The sequence below is a fragment of the Diadema antillarum genome, unplaced genomic scaffold, assembly GCF_040938485.1.
Source record: "Diadema antillarum isolate AM-2024a unplaced genomic scaffold, OU_Dant_1.0 seq00000254_RagTag, whole genome shotgun sequence".
NCBI lineage: Eukaryota > Metazoa > Echinodermata > Echinoidea > Diadematoida > Diadematidae > Diadema > Diadema antillarum.
The window spans coordinates 408615-421325 of record NW_027271296.1 but is presented as its reverse complement, the minus strand read 5'-3'; the positions used below and the strand labels follow the sequence as shown (position 1 = coordinate 421325).

The 12711-nt window shown below is 42.7% G+C and overlaps 1 protein-coding gene across 1 annotated transcript in view; it reads right to left on the bottom strand.

Moving 5' to 3' along the window:
- The window catches only part of LOC139729721 (extracellular matrix organizing protein FRAS1-like), a 230223-nt gene that overhangs the window by 36171 nt on the left and 181341 nt on the right, over window positions 1-12711 (bottom strand). The window contains exons 24-36 of the mRNA XM_071640650.1: window positions 12350-12490; window positions 11225-11365; window positions 10030-10709; window positions 9384-9543; window positions 8515-8693; window positions 7903-8025; window positions 7214-7469; window positions 6500-6769; window positions 5665-6064; window positions 4941-5103; window positions 2268-2400; window positions 1386-1576; window positions 514-750 (exon numbers count right to left, since the gene is read on the bottom strand). Coding sequence (XP_071496751.1) covers window positions 514-750; window positions 1386-1576; window positions 2268-2400; window positions 4941-5103; window positions 5665-6064; window positions 6500-6769; window positions 7214-7469; window positions 7903-8025; window positions 8515-8693; window positions 9384-9543; window positions 10030-10709; window positions 11225-11365; window positions 12350-12490 — 3074 coding nt within the window. The remainder of the gene's footprint in view (window positions 1-513; window positions 751-1385; window positions 1577-2267; window positions 2401-4940; window positions 5104-5664; window positions 6065-6499; window positions 6770-7213; window positions 7470-7902; window positions 8026-8514; window positions 8694-9383; window positions 9544-10029; window positions 10710-11224; window positions 11366-12349; window positions 12491-12711) is intronic.

Here is a 12711-nt window from a genome sequence, read left to right as displayed (position 1 = left end):
AAATGTGGGGGGGGGGGTAAAATGAATCTCAAATTCACCCAAATTCCTTACATCACTTCTGTTTATTAGGAGCAAAGGGTGGGGGGGGGGTAAAATCAATCTCAAATTCACCTTTTTCTGCAAAAAACTGACAAACTGTCCTTCATCGATGTATATAAACACCGACAACTAAGTGTTTGAGAAACAGCCATATTAAACTTCATGTGCATAAAACTTGAGTGGGATTCAATTCAAGACTGCCAGACAGGCATTACATCACCTAGACTACCCAGCTTCTGCCCAACAGCCAGTGACGATTCTTATCCCTTATATTCTTATATCTCTTATACGGCATATCTATTCACTTTTCTCCCCCATTACACTCTTATAGAAGCCAAAATCTGCATGTGGGCTTCTTTGTTTACTGCATATTTTCAGAATCTTATAACAGGTGGGACACAAACAAGTTTTTGTTACCCCTTCCACCACTATCCCTACTTTCTATGACCCCCAATCCTCCCTATCTCCACTAACCTGGTAGGTGAAGGTATCGCCGATGCCAAGGATCCTCCCAGAGTAGATGGGATCCTCCAGGAAGGCACGGCGTCTCAGGTTGCCGTGCTGGGGGTACGTCACGATCTCGAAGAGCAGGTCCTCCGTGGGTGTGTCCAGGTCGCTGGCAAAGATCGTCACGTTGGCGATGATCACCCCCTCGCCCTCAGGCACGAACGCCTGCTCCGTGAAGATTATCGGCTGCTCATCATTGACCAGCTGAGAAGAACAGAAGAAAAGAAAATTGTTATCCAATATCTTCCATAACAGCAATCTTTTGTATGACAGAATGATTTTTTTGTTTAAACACAATCTTCTATAAACATCTGGTATATATAATATACATAATTTTCTGAAATTGACTCATCTTCACCGACACTGCACAACAGAACTTCAGGATGGAATAAAATCCGTTACCAGTTTGGCTTTTATTCTTTTACCGCTATGTTGCATAAATTCATACTGCTCAACAGGACTGATTCCCTGAGCAGACTCATGTCTATCAGTCATCAAACTTATCTCTATTGTTACAATCTAAGACAAAGCACGCACAATATATAATGCAACTGCTAAGGAGAATGCCAACTTCTTTGTACAAAAACAGCATGAATACTTCAATACATCTGCAGTGGATATGATCTTCATCTCCAACGTTAAAAGGTTGCATTTGACAGGCTGTATTGACGGCAAAGGAGAAGAGAGCACCATAAAATACATCAGCATTTAAGAGTTTCCCCCATAGCGTGAATAACACTCGAACATCAATCCTACCGTTAGAACATAGCTACTGAATTTTGACTTAACAAGCTCTGTCTCTGGTGATCGAAAAAATCCAAAATTTGCATCTTGCTGACCTGGATGGAGATGTTGAACCTAAACTGCGGCGATCGGTTTTCTCCATCGGTGACATGGAAGAGGAATCCATCGTGCACCGGCTCGATGTTTTGGTGCCTGTTGTTGACGTAATAGACGACGCCGTCCAGAATGTCCTGGACGCGGAAGGCAGATATTGGGATGCCAGCGTTGGACTGTTCAGATCCAACACCTGTAGGGGTAGGGTTGTGAGGAGCAAACAATGAGCCGTTAGTTTGCGGTGTCATTGTGCTCACTTTAACTCAACAATGTTTTGCTGTCACACAAGCAGACACATCGAGGAACATATAATTTCTCTTACCAAACTCATTAAATGCCTAAATTTCCGAATAATTCAGTTTGTTTTTAATATAAGGGATAACAATATGATGATACGGTATTATTCAAATGTTTTCTCCCTTTTTTTCTCTGTGCTGCCAAACTTCTTTTTCTAAACCCAGGCATTAATCTGTGTCAGCATAGTTAGCATATAAACTTAGAAAGGGGGTGTCTACACATGGTATCTATGAATACTAGAGTAGTCATAGCAATTATTTCTTTTTTCACTGAATGAAAACAAAACAAGAGAACCAGATAAAATACAAAAATAACATGAAGACCAGACTATCTTAAAATTTTGTTTCTTGCAGGCAAACAATTAAGGATCAGATTCTCAACACAATACTATATCTAAATCTTGTCGGTAGTCCAGTGGAACATCTAAACAGTTTATGACATTTCGTAATAATGCTGTCCACTGACCCAACCACATGACATTCTTCTCCTCCTCCTCCTCCTCCTCCGCCTCCTCCTCTTCCTCCTCCTAAAAGGACAGGACAGAGGGGCCAAAGACATTCTACACGCACACTAAACTTGAAACCCACCTGCTCGGATGTTCTCAAGGTAGCCAAAGCTGGGAGCGGTATCCATGATGATGGACAGTTGGCTGACCCTAGTGTCCAGGTCAGTGGTGCTCAGATGGAGGTTGGTGACCCCCTCCCGACCTCCCTCAGTCACCTTGGGAAAAAAAAAATTGTAAAAGGAATTAAGCACGAACAACCAACAAAAATGAACCAAACAAACAATCTGATCATAGAGACATTACAGGATATTTTGACTGCATGCCTACAGTGTTTTGTAGCTACAAACACACACATATACACACACAAACACACAATACTGCATACAGCACTATCACATAAACTAGATATATCGCTACGGCTACTGATATGCCTCCGCCATAATGCATGGTTCTCCTAATAGGTCTATAGTACAATATCTTGACAATGTGTGATGACAGTTTCACACAATTGGCAAAATATTAAAATGACAGGTTTGACACAAATGTGCTGAATGTTCACTTTCCTAGAACTAGGTTCAATTGGATGAATGATTAAAATGTCAGAGTGCAGGTATTTGGGGAACTGATGATTTTTACTTGACTTTTGACCCTTTTATAAGTTTATGCATTGAGTAATTTTCAAGGTATTGAGAAAAAGTATAATTTCAGTATCAAATGGGAAATAGCATTATCTAAACCTGGCCTTTGACCTTTGACCTCACAGTTCCAAAGAGAATCACTGTTAGGTTGAACATGCATAAATATGTAAGTTTCATGATGATACCTTGAGTTACTTTCGAGATATGGAGGAAAAAGTGCAATTTAGCACTTTCACTTGACCTTTTACCTTTTGACCTTTGACCTTTTGGCAAGAAACTTCCCCAAAAATATATATTGGGTAATACATGCCATACATCAAGTTAAAAAAAAAAAACCTTCAGCCTATTGCATTTTAAGGAAAGTAGTGATATTTTGAGGAGTTGACCTTGACCTTTGACCCCTGACCTTTGACCCATGACCCCCAACTTCCCTAGATAATCACTGCCCATCAGTACAAGCATATATACTCAGTTCCATGAAGATACCTTGAACCATTTGCAAGATATGGAGAAAAACATGAAATTTCAATTTTTTTTTCACAAAATAAACCTGTGACCTTTGACCTTTGACCCTGTGACCCTAAAATCCACACAAAGTATTATCCCCCAAGGATATACCCTCATACCAAGTTTGATGTAAAACCACCTCACGGTTCTTGAGATATCGACAAAAACAAAACGGGACGGACGGACGGACGGACGGACGGACGGACGGACGGACGGACGGACGGACGACCCGAAAACATAATGCCTCCGGCCACTTCGTTGCGGAGGCATAAAAAACATCTTCACTGATTTTAACACTTATTCATAGAGTGATTTCAATGAGTCTCATGTAACTTTTGGCAATAGTCCTGTCAAACAACAATCCAAAGAATTAATCTCAATATTTGTCCTCATTGACTATAAAATGGTAGAAAATAATGACATGGATATGATGAGATCATAATGATGAACAAGGAAAAGTAGAAATTACGCGGTGCGTAACATATGTCCCCGCCGGAAGTAGCATTTTGTAACAAAATGTGCAATATAGGTAAAAAATCAAGGTCAAAGGTCAAATAAGTCAAAGGTCAAAATTCTGTGTAGAAGTTTTGAAGCCCTCACCTAGTGCCATCACATAAAGCAAATGGAATCAAAATTGGGTTAGAAATGGCGAAGGAGTAGCATTTTGTAGCCAATGTACAATATAGGTCAAAAATCAAGGTCAAAGGTCAAAGAAGACAAAGGTCAAAATTCTGTGTAGAAGTTTTGAAGCCCTCACCTAGTGCCATCACATAAAGCAAACGGAATCGAAATCGGGTCAGAAATGGTGAAGGAGTAGCATTCTGTAGGAAAATGCACAATATAGGTCAAAAATCAAGGTCAAAGGTCAAAGAAGGCAAAGGTCAAAATTCTGTGTAGAAGTTTTGAAGCCCTCAACTAGTGCCATCATATAAAGCAAACGGAATCGAAATCGGGTTAAAAATGGCGAAGGAGTAGCATTTCGTAGCAAAATGTACAATATAGGTCAAAAATCAAGGTCAAAGGTCAAAGAAGTCAAAGGTCAAAATTCTGTGTAGAAGTTTTGAAGCCCTCACCTAGTGCCATCACATAAAGCAAACGGAATCGAAATCGGGTTAGAAATGGCGAAGGAGTAGCATTTTGTAGCAAAATGTACAATATAGGTCAAAAAATCAAGGTCAAAGGTCAAAGAAGTCAAAGGTCAAAATTCTGTGTAGAAGTTTTGAAGCCCTCACCTAGTGCCATCACATAAAGCAAACGGAATCGAAATCGGGTCAGAAATGGCGAAGGAGTAGCATTTTGTAGCAAAATGTACAATATAGGTCAAAGGTCAAGGTCAAAGGTCACGACTGAAATTCTGTGTAGAAGTTTCAAAGCTCCCATGTAGTGCTATCATATAAAGCAAACAGAATCAAAATTGGCTCATAAATGACAGAGAAGTAGCAAATTGAAGATTTTGATCACACACGGACGCACACACGGACACACGGACACACGGACGGACGGACGGACACACGGACACACACACGTACGGAGCCCGTTTCATAGTCCCCTGCTCGAACTCGTTCGGCGGGGACAAAAAGGGGTGGACACTCAAGATGATTTCAACCAACCTGCATGGTTTGGGGCAGAGTGACCACAGGAGCCTGGTTGTTGACCGGTGTGATGGTCACTGTGAAGGTCTGCCCCAGCAGACTGTTGCCGCTGGCATCGCTGACGTTGAGCATCAGCACCTCACTAACAGGCTGGCTACCTATCTCCCCCTCCGAGATGTACCTGTAAACCAATACGATCCCCTGTCAATTACCTCTTAAACCTTTCACTCGACTAATCAAAAATTTGTTGTTAAAAGCATGAACTGAAAGCTGCTGTTTATGATCTGGGATGGCTGCAAATCTCCTGTATTCATCTAATGTTGTTATCTGAGATAAAAACTTCATTTACTCTTACTGTATCTTTTCTTAATTATTAATGACTGGTCACTTTTACCAGAGACACTCATTCTGCTCCCTCTGTGCATCCTTAACATCCTATATAAACTTCTGTCTTCTATCAGACATCGATAACTGTCTACACATTTTGCCTGCCTACAATGTAACTGTCATTTTTTTCAAGAACAATCTAAATTCGCCTTTCATCTGCATACGTGTATGTGTATATGATCAACATTAAAACCTTGTCTCAGTCCATTATGTGTTCTTCCATAGTTGTTCTATTTTTGTAATATTACTAGTAATAGGATAATGTCATTGTGATTATGTCATCAAAACAAACACGTTGAACCCTTTATCTGTTGGGGATAGGGGACTAGGTACGAGGAAAGAGTCATACACAGACCTGATGTTGTAGGCATTGACGTCGCTCTGGGTGAAACTAGAACCCAGATGCAGGTCCTCGTACACATCCCCGGTCAGGCGTCGCTGCAGGCGGCCGTTCTGGGGCTCTGTCCGCAGCTCGATGGTGATCGCGTCCGCCGGCGAGTCCTCGTCCTCGAAGGCAAGGCTCTCGTGGGTGACCGTGGCCTCGCTGCTCTCTGGGAGGTAGAGGGCCAGCGAGGCCTGCTGGCTGACCACGGGGCTGGACGTGTCCGAGAAGGCCACCAGCACGATGGCCCGGAGGACCGTGACGTGGGACCCGTCGTCCACTGTGATCTCGAAGGAGTCCTCTGAAGAGGGCGTGGCATCATGGAGGTAGTGGAAGGCTTCCTGCTCCAGCTGGGTGTATGTGAATGGGGTACCTTGTGGATTGAGAGACAGGAACGGTGTATTTTCAAGTGTGAAATGGGCAGAAATGGGCAAGTTCTGGCGAACATTAATTCAACAAGTAAAATGTACAACAAAGTTGTCCCCGCTTTTTAGATCATAGATGTAGAACAACAACATTCAAAGTTAGACAGACATTGGATGCCCTTTATCATAGGAGCATGAGCTCCCTACTCGTAAGATTCTAATGATGACGATTTTTGCACACTAGAGATGTACAAACAATACTAAATACATAACCTCAAAACAACCATAAATGAATCACTTTCCTCTCTCGTTTTTCCACTCTTCATAACCAATGTCTCCATTTTCAGTATGATACAATTACAAAAAAATATATATATATTCCAGATAAATGACTGTTTTCCTTGGCGCGATAAAATTGTGCCATAGTCATCACGGATACTTACTCATGTCCCAGATATCGGGACTGAAGCCACCTTTGAAGAGAGCCCCATAGTTGGGAGGCACAGTCACCCGGTACACCAGCTGGGAGAGGGCAGTGTCCACGTCCCGAACATCGGCCAGGTAGGGACGCACGGAGACTATGCCGCCGCGCTGAACCTGCAGAACTGGGTTGGGCTCGCCGAAGACCGGTGGCGCGGTGTTTCGCTCCATTACTCTAATCGTGAAGGGAAATGGGCCTACGGTGTTTGCAACAGCATCAAAACCATCAGTGACTGCAGACAATTGAGAAAAAAAACACATATTTGTGGCATGATACTTGAGTGTTGGATTGTAGAACACCCTCCCCCCCCAAAAAAAAAAGAAAAAAAAAGACGAAAAGATACAACCTACTCCTTGACAACTGCTGATCAGCCACAGATATTTGTCAAGAATAGCCCTATGTACCATACATTTGTAGATATGATTCATAACACTGTTAAAATACTGACATTCTTGTATGTGAACCGAGAGAATGAAAATTAGGGGACAAAAATAATAATCATCCATTCAACACAGTACCTTTTGTTGCCTTTCTTTGGCAAATCATTTTCTCGCTTTCGACAAATCCTGCACACGCTAAGATTCAGATGACTGTATGCACTACCCTCCGACACTTGAAGACATCTCAAGAACAAAATATTGCAAAGGTCAGAGCAGCGACCTCTCTCAAAACTAACCCGTAAACTGGAAGGTGAAATTCCTGGCTCCGATGCCTGCATCCAGTGAGGGTGAGCGGTAGAGGATCTTGCCGGCGTTAATGTCGGCCTGGGTGAAGTGGGTGATGGAGGCAAAGGGGGCTTCCATGTTCTCAATGATTCCTTCCAGGGGGTTGAGGGGCATGGTCAAGTTGTAGACGATGTTGCGGTCATTGCTGTCAGGGTCAGTGAAGGCCAAGTTCCCTCTCAGGATCGGGATGACACTCTCTTCTTCCGCCTAAAGATGACAAAATTGAAAAACCAAACGTCACGGTAACATCAATACACCTCTCTTCTTGGTTTTGGGGTATGTTGGTCCGAACATCACAGTTCTCCTGAGAAGAGGAAAAATGATACTACACTAAATGCTCACACCAAAACCTTTGAGGAACTAGAAATTGTCGCTATGGTAACTGGTATGCCTCAAAAATGTTAACTATCTGTATTCATTTACAAACAGCATTCCTCAAGTATTGGAAAGTATATGATAAGATGTTAGAGGATGAAATTATGGATGGTCTTCAACAAGCTGTGCCTACAGGACCCAATGACCCATCTATAATCTGAATGAATGTGTGACTATGAGATGTGTTCCATGTCAGTTGGCTATCGCTATCCAAAGGTGAGGTCACCAGTTGTAACGCCAGTGGCTAAAATGGCGTGTCACCTACCATGATTCCAAGCGGTGGCCTGACTTGAGGGACAAGGTGGGGAGGCTGGTCGTTGCTGGGCATCACCTCGATGTTGAACGCTTGGCCGCCCAGGGTGTTAGGAGGGCTGGCGACGTCGGATACCTGACATCAATAATGATGACGAAAGTGGTCATTTCCTATGATCAAACTACTCTGGACAAAGTTTGAAGAATATTTTACTTTTTTTTTTCTTCGGGAGGCCAGGACACAGTTTTTTCACTAAAATCTGACCTTGCTTCTTCTCTACTGACTATAAATATCTAATTTTGCTCTTGTGAATTCTGCCTTGCAGTAACTGGCTAGTACAGCACTTTTGCTTCACAACGTTTTTTTTTTTTTTTATTTTAAATCACTATCCGTGAAATTAATTACTGGTGGAATGCATTCTCTCATTTTTGCCAGTGGTCAAGTGACTATCGTGCTTGAAGATCATCATAAAATGAGGACTATGTCGATGCAACAATAAACTCTGTGAAATTAAAAATGACTGGATGTGATAGGGAATTGTTGCACTGGATCAACAGGAAGTGACCACAATGAAAAGTTTTTATTATTTAAATCCACTTGTATGGCATTGGCAACTTCTCGCACCTCAAACATAAAATAGTCGGCGAAGGACTCAGCCCCAGAGTTGCGGTAGTAGATGTATCCCTGGTCGATGTCCCTCTGTCGGAAGGTCATGAGACGTTTCTCCATCAGCCCCTGACCGATGTCCCTCCACCCCTCAAGCACCCCATCCCCAGTGATTGGTAGCACCATGACGACCTCACCTGTCAAAGAAAAAGAAAATAACAAACCAAACCATATAGCAATGATAATGGTACAAGGGTTGTAGATATCATCAAGCATGTCAAGGTTACAATGTGTATGAGTGCTTTCAGATATCCTACCCGACTGCCTGATTCACTAATAAGTTAGCACCATCAGAAGGAAACAGGCAGTATTTTTCTTCCTCATCATAATAATAATGATGATGATAATGATAATAATACTGACAATAATGATATTAATCAACAGCAGCAGCAACAATGTGCACCATTTACTATTCAGAGGCACAGAGGGATACAAAGGCAGAGTCAAAGAAAAATCATTTTGAAAGGGATTCATTAAATAAAAATTCCCTTTCTAGACTGCATTTTAGAAGCCTTTTGAAAAAAAAAAATCTGTACCAGTTGGCCATGAATTCCATGGATGTGCAGCACACACATTGACTTTTTTCCCATTACAGAAAGACCAAACTCTGTGAGGTGTTACGATGTAGCATGCCACTTCTAGCAAATTGAAAATTATGACTGGAATGACGAGCCAATGAGCTTTGAATTCCCTGGACAACAATCTCCAGCCAACATATAAAAGCAGCTGGTACTTAGGGGTGACCAAAATGTACCACCATCTAAACTCAAACAGAGGCATCTTTGGGTGAAGACAGGCACAGGGGTAGAGAGTGTTTGGTGGCTCACCGTGCCGTGGGTTGTTCTGTGGAGGAGTGAGGGTGAAGATCAGATCGCCGTCCTCCGAGTCGACGTCCTGCGCCCGGAGGTGGTCGTTGGAGATCTGCAGGAGACCGCCTTCCCGCACTGAGCCCTGGACGTTGTTCACTAGAATTGGTCCCCGGTCATCCTACATTGTGATAAAAGCAAATGGATTGAAGAAAAAGAGAACAGTAAAAATGTTGAGCATGATACATTTGGAAAGATTCATCTATACGATCAAACAAAACTGTATATGATTTCACGAGTAAGAATTTGCTGCAATGTGCCAGAAGTCTATTGTCAATGATGCATTCTACCTAGTATATATTGAACACTTCAAAAACTCATTTGGCAAGGACAATTTGATTAGTCTAGAAAGGACACAACATTAAAAGGTTTCAGAAAAATTATTAACATAATCAGAACAATCACTACTGGAGAGGCATTAATGCACCTACAATAGCCTTGGTGTCAAATCCCATAAGCAACATCTCATGAAAATGTTTGTAACCGCCTCATGTGTAAAAACATCTGTATGTGAAAATAGCAGCTTTTACAGCACTCTGAATTAAGTTTACAGAGAGCAAAAAGGTAAAATTGAGGCTTGAAAGTACACAAAGTGCATATTGGTCACCTTGGGAATGATGTGGATGTTGAAGAGGAGGTTGAGAACGTTGTGGCCGTCGGAGACCTGGAGGATGAGTGCATCGTACTGAGTCTCGCTGCCGTCATGGACATAGTGGATAGAGCCCAGTCTCAGGTCTTCCAGATTGAAATTCCGAAGTCGCGATCGGTCGGGGAGCCTGATGAGCTTCCCGTGCTTGGGGCCATCGATCACGGACACGACCACCATGTCAGGGTTGTCCTCATCATGGATCTGCAGGTTCTGGCCTGTCGAGATCTGGGCGATCTCACCCTCGATGACCACCAGGGGCTCGTTGCGGGTCACGAACGGGGCGTGGGGCGAGATGATGACGATGCTGACGTCCTCAGGCTCTGACGTGTAGACCCTGTCGCTGACCCTCATGGTGACGAAACCGTGCATGTCGCTCTTGGCATTGTGCACATACCTGATACTCCCGTCCAGGAGGTCCGGGTACGCAAATGTGTCAAGAGCAGACATGACGATGTCGCGGCCGCGCTCGTTCTTGACGAGGGCACCGTTCGTCGGAGGGCTGACGAGGACGAAAAAGAGATCTCGGCTGTTGGTGTCAGGATCAAAGGCCGTGAAGAAGCTGGTGTCGAGAACTTGGATTCCTCCGATACCAGTGGTGATGGAGCCATTGACGTACATTGTTGGTGGGTAGATGTTGCCTGTCAGTGCAGAGTGAACAGGAAAAATGCATCATGAGATTGATGTATTCAACTTGAGCTTCAATACAGACCTTCCTAAATCAACCAAGCATCTAATCATCACTCTGATCATGATGTGAAGGTGGTATGATAACCTGGAATGGTCTCTTGACCTATTCTTAATTTGATACAGATTACTACCACATCTTCATCGGTTCTGCAGTACAACGGTCATGAAGTAAACATTCCAATGGTGCAGAAATGCTACTCAACTGTCAGTGCTTTAAGATTCTTGTTATATCCGTACCTGTCATCACTTGTGAATTTACAAAAAAAAATCAAATAGCCAGCAATTGTTTTTTCTTCTTCTTTTTTCCAAGTACAATATCACACTTGATCTAACCATTGCTCAAATTCATCTTTCCAAACTCGCATTTACTATGACAATGATGAATTCAAGATTTTGTGCGAGGCAATGATTGGCTTTAACGATGTGCTACGGTGCATTGATGAGGAGTGTCCCACTGCTGACTCACCTTCACACACATTGTTGAGAGGATTAGCATAGTAGCCATCGCCGCAGTCCAACACGCACCTGCCACTGAGGAGGTACGTGCCTTGTCGGCACGCCACACACTGGATTGGGGTGGCACATTCCACACAACCATCGGAACACTCTGTACATGATTCAAAGGGGGGGAAAAAAAGGAAAGGTCCAATAATCAAACTAAAAAGGAAAATGAAAATAAAGCCACTAATGTGTTAGCAGATAGTTATTTGAAGCTAGATTGAAATCACCCGAAGTGTCCAATTACGACTAAGCCAGAATATGCATTGGCAATATAATCATTTTGAAAAGTTCTCATTGCAAATACCTGGTACATCTATCCTTTATACCTGTAACTTGTAATATCCATTTTATTCATGAAGTCTCTCTCCATAAAAAACAACTTGCTTACAAAAAAGAAGAAGAGAAAACACAAGAAAACAAGAGAAAAAGACAAAGATCATCTACGAGAATTTTCCTCTGAAGAATATCACTCGCAGTGCATACCACACTCTACTTGATCTAATGATGAGAGCTCTCGTAATCTTGTGATTCCATTATCACACAGTTCTGTGACTTTTTAGCAGGTGTGGTGATTAATGTGGCATGTTCAGCATATCTCTGAAGGGGTAAATTGTGCTTGTGAGAGGCATAGGGGGTCTCCACATGGTGGGGCCTCTCTCTCTCTCTCAGACATCTCAGACAGCTGCACCATGGCAACGGACAGGTGACACTTAGAGCTGTGGGGGTGTGCAATGAGGATGTGTGGTTTTCCTTAATGGGTCAAAGACCTGGGCCTGACATTTGATAAGATTGAGATCTTACCAGGATTGCATGAAACACAGTCAGGTGAGGAAAGAAATGTCATTCACTTTTTGCCTTGTAGAAGAAGCCAACAAGTGCTTTCTGAGTATATGCCAAATTTTCTTCAATTGAGAGAGAGGAAAAAAAGAGGGGTGGAAATTGAGGGACAACGTAAAGGAGAAACAGAAATAAATGAACAAAGTTTGGGAATGGAGAAAAAAACAAACAAACAAAAAGAGACAGATTTAGGATGTATTTATGCATGTTTGTGCTTGTGTGTGCGTGTGTGACAGAGAAAGGGGGAACATACCTATACAAGTATGAGTGGCGTAGTCACTGTAGTATCCCACAGCACACTGCATGACGCACTGTGTATCCAGGAGTAGGCGAGGCGGATGGCACGTGGTACAGACACCGACACTGCGACACGTCATACACTCATCCCCACATTCTGTGTGCACAGAGAACAAAAAGACAATGGCATGAGAGTATATAAGATACTCCTTATTCAATCCTTAATCCTTTGTGTGTTGTGAGTAATGATTGGCACAGAGAACCCCATAGCATTGTACACACCATCCAAAGTTCCTGGTGCAGAAAGGGTTTAATGTTTTACTGCACACGGTTTGCTCAAACGAGCAACACATATCAGCATTTCAAATCCAGTGTCTG